Here is a 27,596-nt window from a genome sequence, read left to right on the forward strand (position 1 = left end):
AAGACCTTATTGAGCGACTTTAAACATCAACCGGTCAGCTGAACTCCGATGGCTCCCATATTTCCATGCCCATTCCCCTATCGCCCTGGGCTGGCGTTCCCCGTCGGCCTCTGATACTGGGACAGCTCCGTCCTCCTCTGGTGCTCAGTGATCGTCCGGGCGTGTTTGGCATGCCGTCGGCGGCGCTCAAATGACCTGCCGGTCGCGGCGGCGGCGGCAGCCCCCGTGACCTGGCCGCGGGACCATCTGGTGGCGCCCGGCCGGCCGCCGACCCCCGCACCGACCGTACCGCACCGTTAAGCCCCAATCCAGCGTGTAAGATTGATGTGTGCGCCACTGGAGCTGGGGCTGGCGCCGGCGTGGCGGCGCCCCCGCCCATATCCCGGCCCCCGCCCCCCGGCTGTCGGATCTGCCCAGACTGGCCATTTTGTGCACATTTGTCTCAGTACTGCTCTGCCTTACCTGCTGCCTTTTCCTCCTGACGAGACTTTCAGTCACTGGGACAGCTCAGCCATAGGACAGAACCCGCTATGAAAGAATGAGTTCAGTGCAGGTTGGCGCTCATTGCAGCTGCGAATGATCACAATGTTTTTTTTTCAATACTGGTTAAAATTACTTGTCTCTCATTTTGTGTCACATCTCCAAAATGTTTCGGTCATCTTATTTTTATTTCACTATGTTTCGCGTCTCCGGCTGGTCGTCCCCAGCCTCCACTGACGTGTCGAGTGTATATTCACAGGCCCGTGACGCCATTCTGAACGGCACCCACCCGGTCACCGAGGAGAAGGCGTGCCAGTTCGCCGGCATTCAGTGCCAGATCCAGTTCGGCGACTTCCAGCAGGAGAAGCACAAGAGCGGCTTCCTAGAGTGAGTACGGACGGCCCGGGCGCGGAGCGGACGGGTGATACCGGGTCGATGGCCGATTGAAGCCTCACGTGCGGCTGAGCTGGCGCGCCGGCCGGCCGGCCGAGGGCTGAGCTGCAGCTGCTGCGGGGGCTGCCGACTGCCGGCCGGCGACCGCCCGGAGCTGGCGCAGCTGGGATCGGAGCTCCGCGCCGCTCAGTAATCGCTCTGTGTCCGGGAACGGCTTAATTCCACTCCTGTGATGAGCTTTAGTGGAGTTGACGCCGTAAAATTTGATGGCCAACACGGCTCCGCAGGTCTTCCTTTTGTTAAATGTGAGGGTAATGGACCGCATGAACCTTAGAAACCCGCACATCTGCACCAATAATGCCTGTATTAATAGTTGGTCTGGAGATTCGCAGTGGGGTCCGATATTGGCTTTGCCCGGGACGGGCTGGTAGTTCTGAGCCACAGCCTGGCTCTATCCCAACTTCGTTGCTGGGTGGTTTGCTGTCTGTAAATTACACAAGTTTTCGCTTTGGACCAAAGTCAGTAGATGAACCAACTGTTGCCACCTCGGTTCTCTAGCACGCTCCGGTCATTGCTAAGTTGTATCGCGCCTTACGTGGTCAGTTTTACGCCCACACTATCTCGCTTATCTGACCGTCTTTATTCTCTCCTTCCCGCCAGTCTTCGCGAGTTTGTGCCGCACTACTATGTCAAAACGAAGGGAATCGAAAAGAAGATCTACAGCGAGCACAAAAAGTACGAGGGCAAGAACGAGCTCGACGCCAAGGTCGAGTACGTGAAGGAGGCTCGCGCGCTGCCCACCTACGGTGTCAGCTTCTTCCTCGTCAAAGTGAGTGTGGTCGGCGGCAATATGGGGCCGGCAGACGCCGTCGCGGTGACGTACTCAGTGTCAGTCGTTAGGAGAATGTCGTCAGTTCAGCGTCCGGCCGCGGCCGCCGACGGCCGGTGAGTCGGTGTAGAGACCCCACGGCTCTGCGCGATAGGTCGTGGTTCCACCCGTACAAGCTGTGTGCTGCTAGTAAATATGTTGACAGATCGGGACGGCTTCTCAGAGCGATGATCGATGCTCTTTGAAAGCCGTGCTCTGACGTCACGGGTGTTTGATATTCAGCGATAACCGCGATTGGGATGGATTCTGCAAATATACGCCAGTTGGAATGTAACGAGTCACTTGAAGTAGCTCGCGATCTGCTGAACCGGCGGAGACCTAATTTTTGCTCCGGCGACGATGCTGTTAGAGACCATCTGTTTTTAGCCTGGACCCTTTATGGCCCGTGGCGCGGAGACATGACTGCTGTGCACTGTCTCTGACTAGGAGATATGCTTATCTTTGACACTTACGACTCCTTCCCGTCCACAGGAGAAGCTGAAGGGCCGCAATAAGCTCGTGCCGCGCCTGCTGGGTGTCACCAAAGAGGCCGTGCTGCGACTGGATGAAAAGACCAAGGAGATTCTCAAGGAGTGGCCGCTGACCACTGTGCGCCGCTGGGCCGCCAGCCCCAACACTTTCACACTCGGTACGTTTGGACGTGAGAGGATACTGCTAAACCACTGTGCGCCGCTTTGGGTCAGTCCCAACACATTCACACTCGGTACGTTTGACCAGTAAGGGGTGGCCACTGACCACTGTGCGCCGGTGGGCGGCCAGCCCCAACACTTTCGCACTCGGTACGGACTAGAAAGGAGTGACTTTTCACTTCTGTGCGCCGCTGGGTCGCCAGTCCCAACACATTCACACTCGTTACGTTTGGACGTGAAAGAGGTGCTGCTAGGACACTGTGCGACGGTGGGCCATCAGCTCCAACACATTCACACTTGGTACGTTTGGACATGAGGGGTACCGCTTGACCACTGTGCTCACTCTCTACAGCACGTCTGACAAACGCGCGCCGCTGTCATGGCCTTATGACCGCCCGCTTGTTGGCTTGTTCCTCCATCCCGTCCCGTTACGGTCCTCCCTTCTGACTATCCGTCCCTCCGCGCCGTCAGATTTCGGTGACTACGCCGACCAGTACTACTCGGTACAGACCACGGAGGGAGAGCAGATCTCCCAGCTGATTGCCGGCTACATCGACATCATCCTCAAGAAGCAAAAGTCCAAGGACTGGCTGGGCGTCGAGAAGGACGATGACGCCATCATGTTGGAGGAGTCCGTGTCGCCTAACAAGTGAGTCGGATGGAAGGGGCGGGCTGAAGGGGTCTGACGGCACGTTGATGCTTTTTTGGAGGATGTACTGGATTGGCTTGTGGAGTTTAAGTGGTCAGAATGAGATGTGGGAATGGTAGCTAACATCACGTAGAAATGGAGAGAATGGCGTGTCAAGATTGAGGTTAAATGTTAGATCTCTAGGTGTTTTTGGGCTATATGAATGGTATCCCATTTTTATGCATACACCGGACAAATTTGATATCGAAGGACTGAGCTTGCGCCGTTCGGCTAGCTTTGTTGATACGTCCGGAAAGCACTGGTGTCGACCGCCCGGCCGCTACCAGCCGCCCGCTGCCACGGACGCTTATACACTGTTAACGGCGCCGGCAGTGACTGCCTCCGACGGGCCCCAAATGTGACCGTGATATGTGGCCCAGTGTGAACCGGGAGGTCAAACAATATTCCCGATCAGCCTCAGGCTTTCCCTGCCGACGGTGTGGTGGATTAGGTTTGATGAAAAGGTAGGAACTAGGGAAAGTGGGCGTAGTGACTCGATTATATCCAATAACTCACAATTGTAGACAAAGTTGCACACCGGCATGACTGCAGCGCCGTATCAGATGTGTGTGCCAATGTGCTACAATCGCGGCTCCTAACTAACAGCGTGCTCCCGTGTTCCTCGTGTGTCGCAGGGCCACCATCATCCAGCAGGGCATGACCAAAATCACCAAGGTGGAGGAGGACTCCATCTCCAAGCCAGGCATCCTCCGGACGGGCGACACAGGTGAGTTTCCGAGCGGCAGTCTTTGTGTCAGACCCGTCGCGGCCCGCTAGTGAGACTGGCGGTGCTCGGTCGTTTTCACATTGCGTTCCCCCGTTACTGCGGTGGGTTGAGCCTGCGAGTTACGTTGTTCAGTTCACTGCTCAGCCGGCCAGTTGATTTGCTCTGCTCTCAGTTTGTTTGCGGCCGCCGCGCCAGCCGCGGGATCACTCCCTGTGTTTGGTAGCACGCTCGGTTCGGTTCAGTTCGCTGTTTTGTAGTCGGTCGCCGGTGCGGCGGCCGTCTTTGGTTCGGGCACGAATGTGTCGCATGTTGGACCGGCTGCTGTGCCGGCTCCGCGGGGCCCCGCTGGTCTCGGTGGGGGCCCCGCGCCGACCTCCTGACCCGCTGACGGTACCGTCTGTGGCCCAGGACCGAACGTGATGGGCACAGGCCACATGGGTGGAGCACAGCACGGTACCATGAGAGGCCAGGTGAACCTGGCACACGCGCCGCCCATGGTAAGAGCTGACGACGTACTGACCGCAGCTACTGCCCCTGTCTAACCCGCTCACCAGGGAACTGATCCTGGCTGTCCACTCACATCACTAACACGTCTCCAGACTGACCGCTCTTCATCCGCCTCTCCGTGACCAGGGATCCGCTCTTTTACGAGGCACCTCTCCTGGCCGTCCACTCACACCTTTCGGCACATCTCAGTTACTGCTTTCTTTCTGCTTCCGTCCGTCTATCCGGGACAAGGATCACGTACTTCCCAGTCATTTCAGTCAACTTCCACTCCAGGGAAGTCTTGCCGGCTCTTCCATCTTTTCTCCCCGCTCCGCGTCACCATCACTGTCACCTTCCACCTGATGCCGTCTGAGCCGCTGGTCGCTCAGAGTCCTGGCGCCGTCTACGCCCGTCTCTGATCCGGCTTGCCAAGCTGAGCTGTCCCGGCCCAGCCGAGCTGTCCGGCTCTTTAACCGTCCAGCCCAGCCGATCTGTCCCGGCCGCCGCCTCGGTCGAGGGTGAAACCCGACACCAGATCGGCCGGAGAGCCGGAGGCTACGGTCGGACGGCGGCAACTAAGGAGTCGCCGCACTCACAGCCAACCGGACGGCGTCCGCCGAGCCCCGAGGCCGGGTGTTGGAGATCTCGACCGCTCCTTGTGGCGTGCATTTGGTCCCACTTGAGGGTTATGAGCTCGGCCGGCCTGGCGAGTTCCTGGAGCTATGCTATCGGCCACCGGTCCTGTCCCGAGGTCGGGTTCAGTATACCGAGTGCTTCCAGTACTTCTTGGCTGGTTTTGTCTGTCCCGTCCTATCCTATCCTATTCTGTATCCCATTGAACCGCTCCAGACCTAGTTTCCAAACAACCTTTTATAGCCTTTACCAACTCGAGTGACTAACATGGGTTGGGACGTGTGCCATCTCTGGTGCTTTGGGTGATTGTGTCTTTCTGTCCCCTTTTCTAGCCTCCAAAGGATACTTCTTTAGGATTTGTGTAGGTACATAAATATATCGCTACTGTCATGCCATCAAATAGACTAATCGGTTGGTGCAAGTGCATGTCATTCCAATTTAGTTAGTACTTTATTTCAGTTTGATGCATGACCAGTAATCACCGTACATTTTGTCTTATTCTGCACGATTTGAACAAGTGTCCCATCTTGACGTTCCATTAGACATTTTCATAGAATGTAACCAACTGACTGTTGGCTGCACGAGCTGTTTTAACTATCATTAACTAACTTTGTAGCATCAAATAGCCACCTACGTGTCTATAGGCTGGCTGTGAGCTATTGGCTGGCTGTAAATATGTGGCGCCCGCCATAAGACTGGCTGTGGGCTGTCCGCTGACTGTGGCTGACTGTGGGCTATGCGTTGACTGTGGATTGTTGACTGACATCGGCTGGCTGACTGTGGCTGGCATCTGCTGGCTGACGCAGCTGTGTGCGATGAGTGTGGCTTTGCAGCGCGGCTGTTACAGCGCAGTAATTTGTGTATGTGGACACCGTCCGGCTGTGGGTGTGCTCTGTTCATATTGCACCTCTAATGGTCCATCAGTTGACCGGCCGTGGCTGCTGCCTGCGCTGCCTCTAGCGACAAAGCCGGGCGGCTGCGACCCCTTATGGACAGGGATGTCGCGACCGCCGCCAGCCGACTATGTCCGCTATTTTATAGACTACATAGGCTGTGTAGTTTCCATGCTTCGAATCTGCCAGGACTGTACTGATGGGATGGAGCTAACAATCCTCAGGACTGTGTCATGTCCTGCTGATGCCCTGTTGGCTGAGCCACTGCGCCTGAAGCTTAGCTGCCTTTGCCGTCGAAGGACCAGACCGTGTGTAGCTGTAGAGTCTCACAGTCTCATGTGTCCGCTAGGTGCTGTAGTCCCCGTCCCCACCCACCCTCTGACGGTTCCCCTACCCACCCTCTCAGGCGCAGCAGCCCCAGATCACGTCCGTGGGCTCTGAGCCGCAGCGCGCGCTGGTCAACACCATTGTGGTGGGACACGAGGCCATCGACTCGGCGCGCCGCCAGCTCGACACCAGGATGCAGTTCCCCGAACTGGGAACCGATCCGGTTAGTGGACTCTGCCCCGCAGAGGGAGGGAGACAACACTACTTTGGGCAGAGGGAGGGAGAGGGGCCAGAGGAGAGTAAAGGTAGAGGGTGACCGTGTGGCCGAGAGGCAGGAAGGGGAGGGTGAAAGGCATATCGTTATAGTGGGGTTGTAGTGACATGAGAATCTGATGAATGTCAGTCGTTGGTCTCGTATGCAGGGTTATGCGAGTGAAAGTTCTACGACTGGCTTTGACGCTTAGTTGACGTTGCTAAGTTTGTGTGACTTTAATGAGACTTAATAACGAGCAATCCATCTTGAGCAAAATCCCGACTCTCATGTACCTATCGTTCAATGAGCTAGAAATGAGCCCGCTTTCGACGCCCCCTAAAACCCCATCAAACAAACCTGTGTCGTTCACCCATGTCTCATGCTCACCCTATCCACCCACCTAACCCTCTGACCCCTCCCTCTTCCCCCAGGCGTCGCTCAAGTGGAAGGAGACCACCATGGACACCAACAAACAGAGCGTGTCGTCGCAGCTGGCTGCCATGAACGCTGCCACGGCCCAGGTCGTGACGCTCACCTCCGGGCCACAGGAGGACGTCGACCACACGGCCGTCGGTACGTGTCCCGTCGCGACGCCCTCAGTGCTGCAGAGGGGTGTGGAGAGGCCGGGGGAGGGTGTAGGAGGGGAGGAGAGGGGTTTTGGAGCGAGTGTGGTGAGCGGTGCGGTTGTTGGTTCCGGCATGGAGAGGGGTACGCCTAGACATGATGGTGTGGGTGGATGGAACAGCGCCCGCACGGCGTACGCGGCGGGTGATATTGGATCAGTAATGTCAGGAGACGGTCGACTGTCACCCAGTCCCAGCGGCCCCACTCCTGACAGTCCTGTGGGCAGGCGGACTGAGCTCAGCAGTAGCGGTAGCAGTAGCTGCGGTAGCGCAGAGACATGCATAGCGAGGACTCCGCCACTGGCACCGAAAGCAGGGGCTCAGGTGCAGCCCACGAGTGAACCAGGAGGGGAGAGGAATCAGCACTACCTCAGCGGGTTTCAGAGCGACACGGGACGGCCGCCTGTGCCCTCTAGTACAATCGGAGCAGGGACTCCGCGATTCAGGACCCGGTACGGTAGCGGCAGCGCAGTCTCGGATTCTAGGATCGGGAGGGTCGGCCGCCGGCCAGTGCGGGTCTGCGAAGAGACGGAGTACATTGAGCACATCTGGCCGAGCACCGCGGCCCGTCCGCCGCCGTCGCCCCGGCACCGGCCGGCGGCGGGCCGACGCGGCTGCCCACGGGGCTGGTCAGAGGAGCCCGAGCGGTGCCGATGGATGGAGAGGGGTCGAGACACCCGGGCCTGGTCAGAGGAGGGCGCTGCTATCACAGAGAACAGGACCTACTCTCAGGAGGGTCATGAAGCAGGCAGGGATAGAGTAGATTCTGCCGATGGGCTTGCAAAAAGTGGATACAGCTCTAGCTCGGAAGTTCTTCATAATTCTAAGACCTGCTATGAGGAAAATCAGCACCTTGGAATTAACGGAACCCGCTCAAAAGTTGCCCCTGAATTTGGAAATAAGACGGCCTTCCGCTCAAGTTGCACATTTAACCAAAACAGTATCCAACCAGATAGGGGCACCACAACTCTTGAGCGTGTCAAAAACAGTCCATCTCCCAGGCCCAGAACGGTGCGGGCCAACTCAGAGGGCGTACAGACCCTGCGTCCATTTCCCGGCAGCCAGTCTCCGAGCGGTCCGCGCCGGCCGCGGGCGGGCAGCGCGAGTGCGGCCGGCTGTCCCATCTGGACCCGCTCCAGTGAGCTGGCCCGGCGGGTGTTTCAGGAGGCTCTCCAGTTGCAGGATCAACGGAGGGATCGGGAGGGCGGTCAGGGACAGCGCCCGGCCAGCGGCGTCAAGCAGAGGGAGACGAGCGTAGATAGGCAGAGCGGCCGGGGGCGGTGGGATGTCGGGGATTCTGGAAATGCTGTCGGGGATTCTGGAAATGCTGAAGAGAGTAGGAACTTCACAGAAAGCCAGGTGACTAAGGACACTTTCGATGTCAAGTATACTGAGCGCAATGGAGATACCAAACAAGCTAAGGAGTTGGGTGACGTTAGAGTTTCTAAAACCGAGTGGGATCTGTTGGAAAAGAGCCTGCCTGGCGGCGAGGACAGGCCGCGGGACGGCGAGCCGGTAGGACCGGACACCGGCTCTGAGGGGGAGCTGGGGCCGGCGCTGCACCGCGCCAGGAGTGCCAGCGAGGACCTGCTCTGGGTGGAGGCCGAGGAGGCAGAGGAACTCGCCTGGGTCGAGAGCAGGCTCGTGATGCGCTTTGTGGACGTCGAGCCGAGCGCGCTGCGCTGGCGGCCTGGGGCGGACGGCACGGGGGAGCCGCTGGAGCTGACGGGAAAGACGCAGGAGTCGCTGGGACTGGGGGTTTTACCGACCGAGGCTGGAACGGCGGCGGAGGGGAGTGGGAGCGCTGAGCCTGGAAGGGTGACTGAAGAGGGAAAGACCGCAGAGGTGGATGGGGAGCGGGTGGCGGAAGGGACCGCCGTGGGTGGACCCTCGGCAGGGACCCCTGTAAGTGGACCGTCGGTAGAGACCCCTGCGGCAGAACCGGTGGCGCTGACTGCCGTTCGTCGCTCCCCGCTTGGACCCCACGGCCCGCTGATAGCCGTTCTCGTACTCTGTGTGGCCGCTCTGACAATGCTCTGGTTGGACTGGAGGAGTCGGCAGCGGCGCGCGGCGGACACGGGGTCGCAGGGGGACGGTCTGCTTTAGATCGCGTCTCTATGAGCGCTGGGAGGGATATGTGCCAATGGGCTCAAAAGTGGAGGACCGTTTGGGTGGGCTGTAAAACTACCGAATTATTTGGGCTCAATGTAAAAGGTTCTGCCCTGGATGCAAGCATGTCCGCAGTAGCGAGGGTATACCTGGGAAGGAGTGGATTTTATGGTATTGTGAAAGGTTCTGTCGGAGATGCAGTTATGTCCGCAGTAGCGAGGTTTTACCTGGGTATGTGTGGAGTTTATGGGATGAGCGGTGGTGAGGTCATGAAGCGAGCGGTGTGGAGCCTATGCAGCCATCCCGGAGTGGAGTCTGCTTAGTGAGCGTTGGGAGCGCCTTCCGCCGGTTGTATCCGAGTGCTGTGTCGCTCGTGTGCTGCTGCATTGGACCGCCGCTGACTTGGGTAGCAGTGTTCGAGTTTCAAACTGTGAACCACGGTGTGCTGGTGTTGCATCTATGCTTTATATCTGGGGCTGCGCCCTGAGGAAGCTACGGGTCTGGCGCTCCCATGTCTAGCTCTGTGTAGCGTGGCGTGTGATGTGTACTCTATGCTCGGCGCCCGGTCGATCCTTACGGAAGGTACGGGTCTGCCGCGGCGTGGCGCGGTGACATGCCGTCTTAGGCGGCCTTGTGTCCGGGCCGGTGTCTGCTGCACCCTCCGTGTGTGCTGCGCCGGGCCTGCGGCACCCTTTCCACGTGTGCCGTGCCGGGTCTGCCACACCTGTCCGTGTGCCGTGCCGCCGCGCCGGCCGTGTGAGCCTCTCCAATACACGGCTGGCCGAACGGTGTGTGCGCCTGGGGACGCCGCGCTCAGAGCTGAGCCGCCGACGACGGCCGCGCCGCGCGCTCTGACGGAGCCGCCGGCGGCCGGGGCACCGGTACGTACCGCGCGCGCGGCCCGCCGCCGCCGCCGCCGCCGTGTGCCCTAATCGCCCGGCCGCCCGCCAGAGCGGCGGCGCTGCCCGCGTCTGCTGTGGCTAAACCCAGGCGCCGAGAGCCGAGCTCCGCCGCTCCCCGCCCTCCTACTAAAGACGTGCGCGGGTTGAATCGGCACCGCCCGTGGCCGCGTGTAGATCCGGCAGACCCGTACAGATCCGTACAGACCCGTACAGACCCGTACAGACCCTTCCGGCCGAGCTGTGTCGCTCTTTGCCATACCTTTGTCCGAGTGGCGGCGCAACTGTGGCATATTTGTGGCATTCATGTACCTTTTTGTGTGCGGGTGCGTCTGCTATCCAATTCCATAGAGCTTGGTCAAAAGCTGCTTGATTACTGTTTTGGTGGAATGGTTTGTTTAGTGTGTGGAAAATGACTAGCTGAGATGTGATTTGCGCAGTATTATCGCTATTGTGGCAGCTTAGCAAGCTGCTTGTCTAAATGGCACCTCACGCATCCTTGTTTGGTCCCGCCGACTGCGTTTAAAACTTCAAACTGCCTAAACCACCGCCACCATTTCGAGATGGCTGACATTTCATAAGTCGGGCGACCAAAGCATTCCTGTTGCCATGAAGTCTAAACGCATTGCACAATTTCTAGAGTCTCGCTTAGCGAGACGGCAAATTGTCATGTTCATTTTTATAACATTGAATGTTTAGCCTGCGTAGGCACTTAATTCGAAATAACGCTCTCTGGAGCCTTCCCCTCTCCCACACACCCTGTAGCTAAGTCTTGCTTTGTTCGCCGTGTCATCCCACCCCGCGCTGACCGCCCTGAACGTCCACAGGCGCGGCCATCTCGACCATCACCACCAACCTGCCGTCGATGACGCGTGGCGTGCAGACAATCGCAGCGCTGATGGACGACTCCATGTCGGGCGATCGGCTGATCGGCGCCACGCGGCAGCTGTGTGACGCCTTCAGCGACCTGCTGCAGGCCGCCGAGCCCGAGAAACAGGAGGTGGGCCATTGCCGCAGGGCTGGGGTAATAGAGGGGAGACAGGCCACAGAGCCGGAGAAACAGGAGGTGGGTCACCGGACTGGGCCTGGGGTAATAGAGGGGAGGGGAATTCCCTTCAGCGACCTGCTGCAGGCCGCCGAGCCGGAGAAATGGGAGGTGGGTCACTGGACTGGGCTAGGGCAATGAGGGGGAGACCTGCTGCAGGCGGCAGAGCCCGAGAAACAGGAGGTGGGTCACCGGGCCAGGCCTGGGGTAAAAGAGGGGAGAGGGAATCCCCCTCAGTGACCTGTTGTGGGCGACAGAGCCGGAGAAACAGGAGGTGGGTCACCGCCGCAAGGCTGGGCTCATGAGGGAGATGGGATCTGTGGCCGAAACCACTCTCCACTGGTCTGTGGAGAAAGGATAAAAAGGCCGAGTTTTGATTGAATTTAACGACTATATTTGCGAGCTGAGGTACCTAAAAAAAAGTTCCTGGAGCTTGTATCGATTGTGCTGTTTTGAAAACCATGCAAGAATTACTATTTTTGCATCACGCTTGCTCCTCAAGCTGATCGCAATATGACAGTGGGCATCGACCCTGTGTTCGAGCTACTGTAGGTCTGACTCTCTCCCCACTCCGTCTCCGCCGAGCAGCCGCGCCAGAACCTGCTGAACGCCGCCTCTCGGGTGGGCGAGGCCTCTGGCGGCGTGCTCACCAACATCGCTGAGGAGACCGAGATCAACACGGAGGTGCAGGATGTGCTGCTCGGCCTGGCCAAGGCCGTCGCCAACTCCACCGCCGCGCTGGTACTCAAGGCCAAAAACGTGGCGTCGACCTGTGAGACGGAAGACCAGCAGAACCGCGTGATCGGCGCCGCCACCCAGTGCGCGCTCACCACCTCGCAGCTGGTGGCCATCGCTAAGGTGAGCGGTGGTGGGTTGAGACGTGGGAAGTGTCTCTGCTGAGCTATTACAGTTACAGAATGGTGGGTTTACGGCCGGTTGGGACATATTCTGGTGGGATGGGCGACGTTAGATATCCCCTCTGACTGGATGTCTGGTGGGCGGCGCTATCACTGTCATGCTGACGGTGTGTCCATCATTACCTCTGTTCACCACCCTTGAGCGTTGTACTTCCAATTAGAATATGCCCATAATCCCTTGCCTACGGCATCTGCTCCTCTTATGCTGACGCCAGTGGTGTTGATACTGAAACGCTATAGGCATTAGCTCACACTCCTCCGAAGATGTCGAAGTCATCAAGTAACGTTCCTCCCGCTCTCGCGTAGGTGGTGGCCCCGACGATCCAGAACCCGAGCTGCCAGGACCAGCTGATCGAGGCGGCCAAGGAGGTGGCTCGCGCTGTGGAGGCCGTCGTCCAGGAGTGCCAGCTCGGCTGCCAAGACGAGGCCCTGAGCCGTGAGCTGGGCACCGCGGCCACCGACGTCACGCGGGCTCTCAACGACCTGCTTAACCACATCAAGTGAGTGACCGATGGATGATTGGGTGGGGAGGGGAGAGGAATGATGCTTTGGGACGGGCTGCTGTATGTCGACAGTGTGTTGTATTTATTGTGTTTTAGGGCTAGTGTCTTGGGCTGTGTTTTGCAACCGTTTGTTTGTTACCTTCAAAGTCAGCGTTTGAGTCTGTAGCCGCCGGCCATGTTGGACTGGCATGCGTTACCAACTGTGTTTGAAGTCTGAACATCTGTGCTGTCGCCCTTACACACCATGTTACCACACTGTAACCCTCCCCGCCAGGCACGGCACCAAGCAGCGTGTCAAGGAGACCACAGACGAGACCTGTGTGGAGACAATCATCACCGTCACGGACAAGATGTTCGCGCAGCCGTCCGATACAAAGGAGATGGTGAACCAGGCGCGCATTCTGGCGCAGGCCACCGCCCAGCTCATCCAGAGCATCAAGGTAGGTGACCGGGCAGGACTCTGGGCTGGGAGCTCAGAGTGTGCCTGGTGGACTGGTCTTGGATTGCTGGTCTGGGGAGTTTGATACGGGGGCGTGTGTCTCTGGGCTGGGTGTCTTGGTTTGGTGCTGTTGATAATAATAGCGGGCACGGCATGGCAGTGTAACATGGCCCTAACTCTCCCTCGCCGGCCCCTGTATTTGAGGGCGTGGTGTGAGAACTTTATTCTAGATATTCTTTGTCCGGCCGACCCGGCATCGTCCCGTACTGCGGCGATTCACTAACCCCTAGACTGTCTCTGGGCTGTGCCGCACTAACTACCGGTCTGCCGCGGCGTTTGCTCCTCTATCGCGGTACACCTGTATACTGACTGACAGTAACTCTAATCCCGGCCTGCCTGCGTGCGTGTGTGTGTAATAATTAACTCCGCGTGTGGCGCCGAGTCCGACCCACGGCCCTGCTCAGCCGTGCGCCACTGTTACAGGAGGAGGCGTATGCGACGCAGCAGGCCGCCGGCCTCTCTCCGGTTAGTGGCTGCCTGATGCGCCGCGCTCGCCGCCATGGCGCTGTGTCTGTCTCACGCACCTTGCATGTCAGCGCCACCGAGCGTAGGGCCGCTGTTAGCTCGCGGCCGACTCGTCAGATGCTGTGCGAAACGCTGCTTTGCTGCATGGCGACCGCATGGTGAATGCAGCTGGGTCGACGGGGTGCCCCCTCCCCCGTCGACTCGACTGCGTCTATGTATGTGTTTGTTGCTTGAGTTAGGCTTAGGAGACGTTTGTTGCTAGCTTCCTCAGGGAGTTACAGTGTTTCATTTTTTCAGCCTTTTTGGTGGCAAATCACACCTAATGGGGAAAATATTTTCATCCCTAAAATATGAATGACCGACTTTACTTCATCTCTGAAAAGAGTTTCATGTATTTCCAACAGCCAGTTCACTTGTCACTTGACAGTTGATGCACCCACATCCTTTTGTTCCACACCCTGTCAAGATCCTGACATGAAATCCTGGTTTATCAGTTAGCATAAAAATTGGCATTACACCATTTTGCAAAAATACTGCAGTTATTTACTTTCTTTTTTCTCATCCTAGGATTTTTTTTCTTCATCGGCACACCCAACCAATATCCAATTTTAGAACACTGGGGAGTTAGCTTTCCAGCTAGCCGTCGGTTTAGTCGCCTGCGCCAAGCGCGACCCGGCCCGATCCGGTTTCGATAGCTGCACGTCGCCGCATGTGCCCGCCTTATGTAGCCGTGGGTATCGCCAGTCCGGTGCGCCTTGGTCCGAGTAGCTACAGTAGCGCCGCCTGACCGCAGGACAGTCGCCAGGGCCGGGCGGACAGTCTATCTCTGCTGGCAGCCGGGGTTTTCGGTGTCTTTTACAGACAGTAGGTCAACGCTGACTGTTCACTGTCTTATCAACGCTGTGGCCTGCAGCTTTGTGCTTTTAGCTGCTGGGAATTAGTTTGTGTTAGTACCGCTGCTTTTTATAAAGTACACCGACGATAGAGTAGTCAGGGAGCGAGCGGGTTGAATGAGGACGCCACACATCGTTTTGTTTGATAAACATTTCCAAACAGTTTGTGTGCGATGATATGAGTAACAGGTTCTTCCAGCGTTTTATTTTTAGGAACCGGAGCTTAGTGTCAATATTCAATACTACGAAATTGTTTCCGTGGCCTTGCTTCCAACGTGTTTGCCATCAATGACTTAGTGTATGGAGCCACCCTGTGCTGTGTTAAACTAGTTTCTTCTTCGAACTATGTTTCCACAGATCGTGTGTGAACATCTGGTCTAATTTGACCCTACCCTTCGGTCTCCAGAGGTCATCTCTGACTTCACCGAGGGTGGGCTTGTCCTGGGTACACTAGATCCAGAAACAGATAGTCTTCTTCCAGCCTAACCCTATCTGACCTAGGCGACCCAGCGGATCCACTGGTCAGTCTATCGTCAATGGTCCCTCGTCCGATCCACGCCACTCTCCGACCCCACTGACTGCCATATTTCCTTTGCACAGGGACAGGCGGAGACAACGCCCAACTCTGACCTCACTGACTCCCGTGTCTCCTTTGTACAGGGACAGGCGGAGACGACTCCCAACTCTGACCTCCAGACGCGCCTGCTGAGCGCCGCCAAACAGCTGGCGGACGCCACCGCGCGCATGGTGGCGGTGAGTGACGATCGAGCGACCGGTTCGGGCGTCTGGTCTGTGTGGTCCACATTGCACCCACTCAGTGCTTTGCGCTAATTATTTAAGGGCATAATTTGTTAGGCATAAAATGTTTTGTGTTTCTCAAGTTTTGTTTTTCATTTATAGTGAATGAGAATAATGAGGAAGAAGAATATATAGGATATATGGACTATGGAGCCAAGTTGCAAAAATTTAATCACAATTTCAGTCACACTATGGCCCAGCTTTCTTTGCTTGACTTTCGTTGCCTCGTTCAAACCGCACATTTCAAAGATGCGTTCCTGACCGCCCTCGCCTCTTCTTTAGGCGGCGAAGCAGTGCGCGTCCGACCCTCGTAACGCGGATCAGCAGCAGCGACTGAGGGAGGCCGCCGAGGATCTGCGCACGGCCACCAGCCTGGCAGCGTCTGATGTGCTCCGAAAGAAACTCATCAAACGACTCGAGGTGCGACGAGGGAAGGGGAGGGCTTGGAGAGGAAAGAGGGAGTGGATGGGAAGAGAGGTGATAGGAAATAAGGGAGGGAAATAGATGTGATATAAAATAAGAGAGGGAAGGGAGAGTGACTGGATGTAAAAAACACTTATATTTTGCTAAGGTTGATGAGTTTGACGTTTTTACTCGCATTGGCTGCACTGTTGATTTGTGGGGGTATTGGCTTGATGTGTCGTCTTGCGCCCTAATAAACGATGGTGATGGATCAGGCCCATAGACCATATCAGCTGACACCTCTCCCCCGACAGGACACGGCCAAGCACGCGGCCAGCTCTGCCACGCAGTGTATCGCTGCCGGCCAGGGCGCCGGGCCGTACAACTCGAACCACGCCGTGCAGGACGAGCTGATCTCAGACTGCAGACAGGTGGCCAACCACATCCCGAACCTGGTGCGCTCTATCCGCGGCACGCTCTCCGAACCGGACTCGTCGCGCGCCCAGCTCGACCTGCTACAGGTGAGGGATTGAGGGGGAATAGACGGGAGGATGGCAGGACTGGGAAGGCTCTAGGTAGCTGATGATGGGCGTAGGGAGAAGGGGATGTCAAGATGTCCTTTCTGTTCAGTGGCGGTGGGATTTAGGTGTAGAGGCTTGGCTTTCTTAGTTTTTGAGCTGTTGGTGTTTCTGGATGTTTTAGGATATTGAAAATTTATACTCATCTGTCAAAAAAGAAAAGAAAGAAAGCTCGATTTGCTTTGCTTGTGGCGAAACGTTCGTTGTTTTGCAACCCACCCAGTTTTTTTATACCCAGTTTACAAGTTTTTTTCATTACAAAATTATTTTATTGGTACACAACATGTGGGATCAACTCGCAACGTTTGGGCTGTTTGGAGGCCTTCAGACCAACGAGACCGTGTGAGCCCGGCTTTGGTCATTGCTCTGTATGGCTCGTCTCATTTCAACCCCTCCTTTGACAATGGAGCGTCTCATTTCGTCTTTGGAACTAATCGGGCTGACAGCTCCACTATTGATATTCGTGCCGGGAGGTTTAATTTCAAACGGATCAGACGTTCTTGAAGTCTGAGGTCATTTCGCCTGATTTTGGCTAAGCGTCTAATGGGAAATGTGAAGGAATACCGTTATATCCCGTGTCTCCTGTCAACGTTCTTGCTACGTTAAATCTTCGTTTTTGCGCTGTTTTGTGGATATAGTACATTGCCTGTCATATCCTAATAAACGTATCGTTGCCGCAGTCGTCACTGACCGTCGCTGGCGCCCCTTTCCGCCCACCCGCCGCCTCAAACGCTCACTCTTCTCTTGCAGGCGTGCCAGTCGTTTGTACAGCCGAGTACCAAGATGGTGGACAGCGTGCGTCGCGCGCTGCCCACGGTACAGGACGAGTCGTCGGCGCTGCAGCTCAACAACACCAGCAAACAGTTCAGCGCCGCGCTGGCCGACCTGCAGGTCAGTTATCGAACTACGGGACGGAGCGGCTGGTTTGGGTCCTCCGGGTCAGCAGTCGCTGGCGAGTCTGAGGCAACGGGGGTTGACTAATGAATGGAGGTGGGCGGCCTGATGTGACGACGTACTTAAAATATGGCCTTTGCGTTGTCGATGATCTGTTGAATCCCACAAATCCTGTTTTTAGTATTCGCTACTGACCGCCCCTTCTGACCTGCTACTGGTTGATCTACAGGCGTCGATGGCTCGGGCCCAGGAGGCCTGCGGCTCGCTGGAGGTGGACGCCGCCCTGGACATGATCCGCGGCCTGGATGACGAGCTGGAGCAGTTCCGGCAGGCGGCCGATGAGCTGCAGCTGCGCCCCCTGCCCGGAGACACGGTAAGGGGCGGGAACGGGGACGGAGGGCACATACTGGGATAGGCGGCCGACGAGCTGCAGCTACGCCCCCTGCCCGGAGACACGGTAAGGGACAGGACGAGAGTCGGTCAGGATAGCCTTGATGATAAAACATCAGCAGCGTTAGAGATTGATCACAATTATAGTTTGAGTGATAGTCAACAAATAATTTGTCGTTATAAAGCAGCTGCCGAAGATAATGGGTTTCGCTCACACATCTGTGATCTCGATCTTCGGCTCCAATCGTTTTCGTAACACATTTACCGGTCATACCCCTGACCTCTCCCGTGTCCCGCACACAGCCGGAGCTGGCCGCGCACAACCTCAGCGCCTGCAAGAAGACAGTGGGCTCGACCATGACCCAGCTGCTGACGGCTGCCAGCGAGGGTAACGAGGACTACACGGGCCGCGCGGCGCGCGAGACGGCCAACGCCCTGCGCGACTTCACCGGCGCCGTTCGCAGTGTGGCGGCCACCACCGACGATCGCGCCGCACAGCACTCGTGAGTGACCTGAGGGAAGGGCGTAGGCCGGGGAGAGGGTGGGCACAGTGGGGAGCGAATGAGCGACCGCGCTGCCCAGCACTCGTGAGTGACCGGAGGGAGGGGCATAGGACAGGGGAGGGGTGGGGTGGGGAACGAGGAACGACCGCGCCGCGCAGCACTCGTGAGTGGCAGGGAGGGAGGGAGGGGCGTAGGCCGGGGAGGGGGTGGGATAGGGTGGGGAACGACGAGCGACCGCGCAGCGCTGAGTACTCGTGAGTAATTAAGGGGAGGTAGGGCGTCCAGCACTTGTCGCTGGGAACACCAATGTGGTGGTGGTGCGGGGTTAGAAAGTTTGGTCGAAGTTGATTGTGGAGTTGAGTCGTCGGCTGTGTGCCTCACGACGACTCTTGTTTCATTTATCGGCAGTAACCGTACTCAGAAGTGCGTCTGTGGCTTTAACTGTACTTTGTTTGACCCTGCAGTGTGATAGACGCATCTTTTTGGTCTCGACTGTTTTCTGTCTGTCTGTCTGACCCTGCAGTGCGATCGGTACATGTTTTTATTTCAACTGTTCTCCGTCTGTCTGATCCCGCAGTGTGATTGACGCCGGTCACGACGTGATGGGCTCGTCCATTATGTTGATTGAGGAGGTGAAAATTATCGTCACCAACCCGCGCTCGGCAGACAGCCAGCGCAAACTGCAAAACGTCGCCAAGGTTAGTTAGCATATCTTACTTATTACTTAGGCCAATCACCACGTGGAAAGGTAGAGATTACAGCTGCAGTTCCGGGCTCAATGCCTGAGGCAGAGCAGACTGAGCTGTAGTAAATGAAGTGTAATCAGAGACTGATCGACAAGGGAAACGAAATGTCGCCGAACCCTAAGCTATACTCATGGAATTTTACTGATGTGGGATCATTAGGATCAATAAAGAATCAAAGCGTTCGAAAGTACTCACAACTTGGAAAATGTAGCTACATGGTTAGTGGTTACCGTTAGTGGTTACTGTTCTGTGTGAATAACGGAGTATGGATCTGCCCTAACCGCTCTGACACTTTGCCTTCCCTCTCGCGTACAGGGTGTGAGCCAGGCACTCAACAATACCGTCAACTGTCTGCCGGGCCAGCGGGACGTGGACATTGTGCTCCAGGAGATCACCGAGACCACCACCCGGCTGGAGAGACACCAGTTCCCGCCGGCCAGCAAACCTTACGGGTCAGTCGGAGGGCGGGCCAGGAAATCCTGCGGGGCCATGGCCAGCGGCTGGCGGTCGGAGGGACAAGGGGTCGAGAGGGGAAGTGCTGGCTAGTTGTCTTCGCGAGGTCACAGCCGTTTAACAGAACAATTTTCTTGCTTTCTAAGGATTATGATTGATAAACTTAACTGCCCTGATTCTGATATTCTCACCCAATGGGGACACCTTTGGTCGTATGTGACCCTCTCCTTCCCTCCTCTCAGGCAGTGGGCCTCCCCGCGCCGTTTACCTGACCCCTCACCCTCCCGCACTGAACCGCCCCAGGCCGGTTATCTGACCCCTCCCCTCCCCTCTTCAGCGAGTTGCAGGCCGACCTGAGCCGCGCCGCCTCCCAGCTCAACGACGTCACCTCTGACGTGGTGCACGGCGCCAAGACGTCGCCGGCACAGCTGGCCGACAGCACCAAACGCTTCGGCGGAGCGTACGGCGACGTTCTCGACGCCGGTATGGGCATGGCCGGCCAGGCGCAGGTAAGAGAACGGAGGGGTCGACCTTAGTGAGGAGTGGACAGAGGTTGATGGACCCTGGGTGAGGGGAGATCAAACCGAGGTAGGGATCCTAATGAGAGGAACCCGGGGGTAGGGGGAGTGATTTTTATGATGGACCCAATCAAGTGATTCGATTCTGATGAGGAGCAGAGGCAGACCCTGACTGACAGGGTGACTGACTATTATTCAGGACGTTGGATGGGAGAACAGCAACGATCGACACTGCTAACGAACAAGTGCCGAGATGTGGACGAAGTGAATGCCGTCACTGTCGACCGTATTGTATCGGGTAGCATCGCTAAGTCGCGCCGGCAGCGGTGCCTCGCTCGAGGGCGCCCTAGCCCGCTCCTGTACCTATCGCTCTGTGTTGCGGTGGCTGTGAGCTGACCCGCCGCCTGTGTGTCCCGGCAGGACGAGCACAACCGTCAGGAGATCGTCGAGTCGCTCAAGTCGGTCTCGACCGTCTCCTCCCGACTGCTGAACGCCGCCAAAACTGTCTCGGCCGACCCGAGCGCGCCCAACGCCAAAAACAACCTGACCGCGGCCGCCAGACAGGTGAGTCTACGTCTCTGTCTATGTCTCAGGCCCTGTTTCAGTCTCTGTGTCTGTCTCCGTCCCACGTCGCGGATAAGTTGGTACACACTTTTGCCAGCTACCGTACTGTGTCAGTATCCTCAAATGACCCGTTAAGTTTAAAATTGGCCATGTGAGGCGCAATTACTATATGCTGAATGAGTAGATTTTTCACCAATGCACCCCCTCCCCCACCCGCCATTGATTTTGTTTTTTTTTTCTACCACCGACTGACCTCGCCGTGTCTGTGGACAGGTGACGGATTCCATCAACAGTCTGGTGAACGTGTGCACGTCAGCTGCGCCTGGCCAGCGCGAGTGTGACAACGCCATCCGCCAGATACAGAGCCTGCAGCCGCTGCTGGCCAACCCGACCGAGCCCATCAGCGACTGCTCCTACTTTGAGTGCCTCGAGACCGTCATGGACAAGTCCCGCAGTCTGGGTGAGTGACGATTTCAAGCGGTCTGGTCTGGGTGCCAAGTGGACCGAAAGTGTTGATAACTTCCTAGCCTTTTCCTCAGCCGCCGTCTGTACTTCTGTTGACTAGCACTTAACTCTAGCTCAATATTCCCACTCTCCGTCTTCAATATTCCGATTCGCCGTCTCCGAGCTACTTTTATAGTTTCTTTCTCGTTTCCCGTTTTCTCTGCATCAGCCCATATTGTACGACCCGCTCTCGCTGCAACGACCCATGCGCCCATCCCTGACTGATTTGGCCCCGCTTCGACAGGTGACGGTATGACGGGTATCGCCAACCACACGCGTCAGCCGGACCCGGAGCGGTTCGGCCAGGCGGTCGGCTCGGTGTCCGAGTCCATCTGCGGCCTGATCGAGTCGGCCGCGCAGGCCAGCTACCTGATCGGCGTCTCCGACCCGACTTCGGTGGCCGGCCGGCCCGGTCTGGTCGACCAGAGCCAGTTCGGCCGCGCCCGAGAGGCCATCCAGCAGGCGTGCGTGGCGCTGACAGACCGCGCCAGCTCTCAGCAGCAGGTGCTCTCGGCGGCCACCCAGATCGCCAAACACACGTCGGCACTGTGTACCAGCTGCCGCGTGGCCAGCGGAAAGTCCACCAACCCGGTGGCCAAGCGGCACTTTGTGCAGGCGGCCAAGGACGTGGCCAACGCCACCGCTGCGCTCGTCAAGGAGATCAAGGAGCTCGACAAGGACTACAGCGACGCCAACCGGGCTCGCTGCGCCCAGGCCACCCGGCCGCTGATCGAGGCCGTGGACAACCTCTGCAGCTTCGCCAACTCGCCAGAGTTTGCGTCCGTGCCGGCCAAGATCTCTACCAAGGCGCAGCAGGCGCAGCAACCGATCGGCGACTCGGGCCGGCGCATCATCGACGGCTCTTGCGCGCTCATCACGGCCGCCAAGTCGCTGGCGGTCAACAGCCGCGACCCGGGACGCTGGCAGGCGCTGGCCTCGCACAGCAAGGATGTCTCAGACTCGATCAAGGCACTGGTCTCGTCGATCCGTGATAAGGCGCCAGGACAGAAGGAGTGCGAGGATAGCATCGAGAAGCTGTCGGCATCTATCCGCGAGCTGGACCAGGCCAGCATGGCAGTGGCCAGTCAGAGCCTGGCACCCCGGCGCGACAACACCCTGCAGGGCTTCAGCGACCGCGCCGAGAACGCCACCAGTCAGGTAAGACCGCGGTGGGTGGGCAGTCAGGCCAAGGACTGTTGCTCGCCTACACTGTGCTCCGCTTAGAACTTATAGAATCACTTCAGTCATCCGTTGATTTTTTTGGTCCACTTGTAAGCACAATGCGTGCAAGTCATTATCAGTCACTCAGCTCTCTCCTCTATGTGATTCTGCTCTCCCTATCCGCTCCCCGCCGGCTGACCGTGATCCCTTCCCTTGTCCCGCAGATTCTGCAGACGGTGGACAAGGTGCGTGCCGCCGCCCGCGGCGAGGCCGAGCGGCTGGGACACGGCGTCACCGCGCTCAGCTCGTTCTTCGAGCCGCTGTGCGCCTCCGTGGTCGGCACCTGCTCGCACATGATCAACACCAAGCAGCAGATGATGCTGATCGAGCAGAGCAAGACTCTGACCGAGTCGGCGCTGCAGCTGCTCTACGCCGCCAAGGAGGGTGGCGGCAACCCCAAGGCGTCGCACATCCACTCTGACATCGACGAGTCTGCGGACACGATGAAGGAGGCGGCCCAGGAGCTGCTGGCCAGCCTCGAGCACCAGGCGGCCAACGCCGGCTTCGTCGACGGCGTCATCGACACCATCAACAAGTCGATGGTGCAGCAGGACTTCACCGATAGCAGGTCCGTGTCTCTGTGTGTGTCCGTTTGTGTGCTGGGAGGGCGGCGACCGACCTCGTTCTTACAGCGGCTAATGCTGCCGGTTTGTAGCACGCTGTGCCTCAAACTGCCTTACTTATAAAGAGCAAAAATATTTTTAGGTCAAGTTGGTGATCAGATTTGAGAGATGTGGATCTTAAACACATTGTAATGCTTGCAGGTTCTTCAGTGTTTGTTTTACCTTATCAAATTATTTGTTCCCTGACTTGCACCATTTTACAAGAAGCAGTGATCATATGGTGTCCGCCATCCCCTTTTGATCACCAAAGCCTGTATGCTATCTAACACCCGCGCTGGCTTTCCTCCTCTTCAGGGCGTACGGCGACCTCAGTTTCGTCGACTATCAGACGCGTATGGTGCAGAGTGTGAAGGAGATCAGCCGCACGTCTCAGGAGATGTCTCAGAAGTCGGCGGCCGACCCGGCGCAGCTGGGACAGCTGGCGGCTAACCTCAGTCACGGCTACAGCCAGCTGGCCTCCGACAGCCGCGGCGCCGTCATGGTGGCCAACAACACCGAAATCAGGTCAGTGAGAGGGGACAGGAACTCATGGGCGGTGACTCGTCAGAGGGGAGGTGACTCATTTGTGCCTCAGTAAGTCTCGACGTACCTCAACTCCTCACTGCTGCAGGGTGTCTAAGTCTAAGGAGGCAGGAGCTACCAGTCGTACTCCATCTCCCCTTCGCCCGTTTGTACTCCCTTATATCCTTCTCCCTCATCAGCTCTGCCCGTTTTACCCTCCATCTGCCCTAACTCCTGCTACCTCTCTCTCGGCAGCAACCGCCTGCATTCGTCCGTCCAGGACCTGGGCCAGTCTTGCGTGGGCCTGGTGAAGGCCGGGGGCAGCTGCCAGGCGGCTCCGGCCGATCCGACCGCTCAGCGGGAGGTGCTCGAGGCCAACAAAGTCGTCCAGGATAAGGTAAGAACCGAGTAAGCCATCAGTAATGGAGGCTGTAAAGAAAAACACGCTAACGACATATTTTACGTGCTGATTGGCTTCCTTACACGGCTTACACGGCTACACGGTTATAGATTGTGAAGGTATTGAGCAAGCTCAAAGCTGCATTTCGTGAATACGCGCTGCTCAGCTCCTGTCTTTATCACATTTGGAATATGTTTAGTTTATACAGTTGACCGAGTTGTACAACATACATGCAGATAGATTGGCCGTATTGTGTGGGAAACCATGCGGCTTTGTTCTGACGATATGTTGCTCTTCTTCTCTCGCCAGGTGGCCCAGGTGCTGTCGGCTCTCCAGGCGGGCTCGCGCGGAACGCAGGCGTGCATTAACGCCGCCTCCACCGTGTCGGGTATCATCGGCGACCTGGACACCACCATCATGGTGAGGCGCGGACAGATTGACGGGGAGGGTCTTTGTGGGTTTGGGTGAGGTAACTGGGCTGGTTGGTCGGATGGTCTGACTAGAGAATAGCTCTTTGACCACATAGAGATGAGTGCGCCGTAAATACATACATACATGCATGCATACCGGCGTATGATTGGGAAATGCATGTCTGGTCAGGGAATACCGTATGTATAAACAGTTAAATTGTGTTCTATGCTGTAATAGACTGTTAAAAAGGTGGCGAAGAACAAGTCACAGCCATACACAGGTTAACCCGCGCCCGGCTGGGGGTCCTGGATTTCCACGCCCTGCTGGGGGGGGGGGGGGTGTTTGAACACCCCCCCTTCTAACTCGGCTCCTGGGCCACGTAGCGACACGCGGAAGGCGGCGTTCGAAAGAGCGTCAAAAATAATGAGGAAATCACTTCGGTCAATTTTTTGGTCAGGTCAAAGGTCAGGTCACCAGAGGTCATTGAAGGCAAAATTTCGCCGATTTTCAGGTCAAATGTCGACAATTTCCAAGACGCCAACGCATAACTCAGGAACCAATAGAGCTACAGCGCCGCGGAAAAGCGCATTCGATAGCCCTATTAACGCCCTTTCTGAGTAATTCTCTCAGATTTGACCTAACGTCAACGGTTTTGCCTGCAGGGGGCAAAAACTGCAAAAATAGACGATTTTTCGGAAACAGTTTTTCTGCAATAACTTTTGACCCAAGCCTTGTACGAGCTTACTTTTACCGGCATCGTGTTCCTCTCGTCAAGACGCATCGAATGAACTATAACTTGACCTTGAAAGGTCAACTTGAAAATTTGACCTCAGGTCAAGGTCATGACCTGACCGGAAAGGGCCATGTTGCATATCAGTCGATCCGTATCGTCGAGCTGAACAGAACACATCTAAGGCGTTTTCATCGCTCTAGCATGCCTCTATCAAAAGTTATTTGCGAAAAACTGTTGGATACCATTCGTGACCTAAGATGACCTCAGGGCATAAACAGGGGTCACGGACACCATTTTCATGTTCAGTGTGTCTAAACCACTTGTAATTCAGTGTTTGGGAGTGTTTATAATGTCTTTCGTCCAAAGGAGGCGCATTTCAATTTTCTCCCATTGACTTATAATGGGGAGGTCGCAAAATTGACCTGACCTTAGGTCATCGATATCAAAATTCTGAGATATACATTTTGTACATGCTATTACTCTTAGCAATCGCTGAAAGTTTCAAAGCGATCGGTCACTCGGTGTAGCTATGACAGACATTGAAACTTTTTATGAGGTGAGGTCACTTCAAGTGACCTGGTGACCTGACCTTGAATGACCTTGGTCTGAAATTTTCACAACATGTGTAGAATTGATGTATGATAAGGTGTACCAAAAACGGCGGCGCTCCGCGCCGCCGTTTTTGAGATATTTGCGAAAAACCGCAAGGGGGGGTGTTCAAACACCCCCCCCCCAGCAGGGCGCGGGTTAATGAGGAGTAACTAGCAGCTATACCGACACTATCGCTTTGTGCACTGACCGCCCGTCCGTCCCGCAGTTCGCCACTGCCGGCACCCTACCTGCCGAGAACGAGGAGGACACCTTCTCCGACCACCGCGAGACCATCCTGAAGACGGCCAAGGCGCTGGTCGAGGACACCAAGACGCTGGTGGCCGGCGCGGCCAGCACCCAGGAGCAGCTGGCCTCGGCCGCGCAGAACGCGGTGGCCACAATCCTGCAGCTGGCGGACGTCGTTAAACTGGGCGCCGCCAGCCTGGGCACCGACAACACAGACGCGCAGGTGAGAGAGCGAGGGGATGATCGGTGATGAATGCTTATCGTTCTGACTGAGGGTTAGCTGACGGACGGGATGGATGATCAACTTTACGGCCATTGATTTTTTTTTTCAAATGCTCGAGAAGAAAAGAAACCATCAGCTGTGTCACACGTTATAAGCATTGAGTGAATTTAGTCGGCAGATGTAGACTTTGCGGATGACATGGCGCTCGACCTGTCAGCCCCTGCGGGAGTCCGCTGACCCCTGGCCAGTGCCCCCCCCCCTCCCGCGGCTGACCCATGTCATCCGCTCCCGTCGACAGGTGATGCTAATGAACGCCGTCCGTGACGTGGCCTCGGCCCTCGGCGACCTGATCCACGCCACAAAGTCGGCCGCCGGCAAACCGTCCACCGACCCGGCCATGCTCAACCTCAAGGAGTCGGCCAAGGTGGGTCTGCGGGCGGGACGGGGTGGGCGGCACCCTTCTCGACTAGGTCCGCGGGCCGCAGTCCAATTAATTTCTGGGAGGCAGGAGTTGCTGAAGCCAGCAGGATGGACTTTACGGCGGTGCCTGGTGTTTTTCAGTGATAGGGCTCACCATCGCCATCAGACGGAAATGCTAGGTGGCGGGTGACACGGAAAGAATGTTTGATGGATTGTTATCCTTATTTGCTTCTGAAAAAATCGTAATATTTTAGATATTTTGACGCATATGATGTGTGTCATTACTTGCATTCCATTTTATTTGTTTATCACAATATCGAAACACTTTCCCAAAACGCTGCCTCTAGTAAAAATTCACGTAATTAAATGAAGACATTTTTATTTGAGAGGATCCAGCTCTTTAAAATGGCGGAAAGTATGCTTAATTCATGACTCGCTTTTTTTGCGGGTAAGGCGCTACCAAACTTTGCGAGCCATTTTATCAAAACTTGAAAGTAGTAGTGGGGCACGTAACCAATTTAACATGTTAACATATCATTTGAATTTGTTCGGACTGTGTTGATTAATTATTTTACTCATATCGACGCGGCATGTGTTGAAGCGCGATGTTTTCGAGATGTTGATTGTCATTTGTGACATTAATATTTCCGCCATGAATAACGTTGCTCGTTTGGAAGGCGTAGCTCCGTTAACTGTGTGTATGCCGTTCGATTCCCGGTCCTCTGATGCTATTCCCAAATCCCGTGTCGGCCGCTCTCCCCGTAGTGTCCGTACTGTAGAGACCGCTCATCGCCGACCTTCGTCTCTTCATCTCCCTCTTTTTCTCCTTCTCCTTCTCCCTCTCTTCCTCCCCCTCTCTCCCCCGCCGTTCTGTCGCTCTGTCCGGGGCCGGTGGACTGACGGCCGCTCTCCATCTCTCCTTCTCCTTCCGTCCTTCCTCTCCCTCCCTCTCCCCTGCCGCTCTGTCGCTCTGTCCGGGGCCGGTGGACTGACGGCCGCCCGCTCCCTCCCTCTCCCTCTCCCTCTCCATCTCCCTCTCTCCCTCCCTCTCCCCGCCGCTCTGTCGCTCTGTCCGGGGCCGGTGGACTGACGGCCGCCCGCCCCGGCCCTCTCCCTCCCCCTCCCTCTCTCCCTCTCCCTGCCGCTCTGTCGCTCTGTCCGGGGCCGGTCGACTGACGGCCGCCCGCCCGGCCCGGCCCTCCGTCTGTCTCTCTCGTCCACCGCAGGCCGGCTATGCCTCTGAGTCGGACTACGTGACCGACTGGGCCGTCTCAGATCAGGAGGAGGAGCTCATCCGATTGCTCAGTGTCGAGAACCTCAATCAGCCGCAGCCAGATATTGACAGCGCCAAAATTATCCGCACCTTCTGAGCGGGCCGCCGCCCCGCGCGCGCGAGCAGTCGCTGGGTCCCTCTCACGCTAGTCTATGCGAATCTCACGTCGGGGGTATCGTCTTCGAGTAACGGATGCTAACTTGGAATACTAGCCGTCAGATAAACGGGAAAAGTGTCCAACTGCCGACCGTAA

General features: G+C 56.7%; 1 protein-coding gene across 7 annotated transcripts in view; it reads left to right on the forward strand.

Moving 5' to 3' along the window:
• LOC122379496 (talin-2-like) overlaps positions 1–27,596 on the forward strand; it is a 64,693-nt gene that overhangs the window by 27,788 nt on the left and 9,309 nt on the right. For 2 of the 7 annotated variants that reach the window (XM_043361753.1, XM_043361754.1), the window contains exons 7-37: positions 740–867; positions 1,534–1,702; positions 2,234–2,390; positions 2,863–3,040; positions 3,715–3,806; positions 4,215–4,303; positions 6,225–6,368; positions 6,830–6,971; positions 10,857–11,029; positions 11,663–11,932; positions 12,298–12,491; positions 12,769–12,934; positions 13,417–13,458; positions 15,012–15,104; positions 15,432–15,569; positions 15,866–16,072; positions 16,880–17,020; positions 17,253–17,396; positions 17,717–17,916; positions 18,494–18,614; positions 18,978–19,114; positions 19,453–19,624; positions 20,054–20,197; positions 20,471–20,657; positions 20,946–21,859; positions 22,087–22,490; positions 22,840–23,049; positions 23,302–23,443; positions 23,756–23,866; positions 25,408–25,650; positions 25,949–26,074. In XM_043361753.1, coding sequence (XP_043217688.1) covers positions 740–867; positions 1,534–1,702; positions 2,234–2,390; positions 2,863–3,040; positions 3,715–3,806; positions 4,215–4,303; positions 6,225–6,368; positions 6,830–6,971; positions 10,857–11,029; positions 11,663–11,932; positions 12,298–12,491; positions 12,769–12,934; positions 13,417–13,458; positions 15,012–15,104; positions 15,432–15,569; positions 15,866–16,072; positions 16,880–17,020; positions 17,253–17,396; positions 17,717–17,916; positions 18,494–18,614; positions 18,978–19,114; positions 19,453–19,624; positions 20,054–20,197; positions 20,471–20,657; positions 20,946–21,859; positions 22,087–22,490; positions 22,840–23,049; positions 23,302–23,443; positions 23,756–23,866; positions 25,408–25,650; positions 25,949–26,074 — 5,778 coding nt within the window. Of the gene's footprint in view, positions 1–739; positions 868–1,533; positions 1,703–2,233; positions 2,391–2,454; positions 2,466–2,862; positions 3,041–3,714; positions 3,807–4,214; positions 4,304–5,262; positions 5,287–6,224; positions 6,369–6,829; positions 6,972–10,856; positions 11,030–11,662; positions 11,933–12,297; positions 12,492–12,768; positions 12,935–13,416; positions 13,459–15,011; positions 15,105–15,431; positions 15,570–15,865; positions 16,073–16,879; positions 17,021–17,252; positions 17,397–17,716; positions 17,917–18,493; positions 18,615–18,977; positions 19,115–19,452; positions 19,625–20,053; positions 20,198–20,470; positions 20,658–20,945; positions 21,860–22,086; positions 22,491–22,839; positions 23,050–23,301; positions 23,444–23,755; positions 23,867–25,407; positions 25,651–25,948; positions 26,075–27,596 lie in introns of those variants that run through there. The other 5 variants (XM_043361755.1, XM_043361759.1, XM_043361756.1 and 2 more) reach the window with 4 other exon arrangements.

Source organism: Amphibalanus amphitrite, unplaced genomic scaffold (assembly GCF_019059575.1).
Source record: "Amphibalanus amphitrite isolate SeventyFive unplaced genomic scaffold, NRLGWU_Aamphi_draft 000079F_arrow, whole genome shotgun sequence".
In the NCBI taxonomy this organism is placed as follows: Eukaryota; Metazoa; Arthropoda; class Thecostraca; order Balanomorpha; family Balanidae; genus Amphibalanus; species Amphibalanus amphitrite.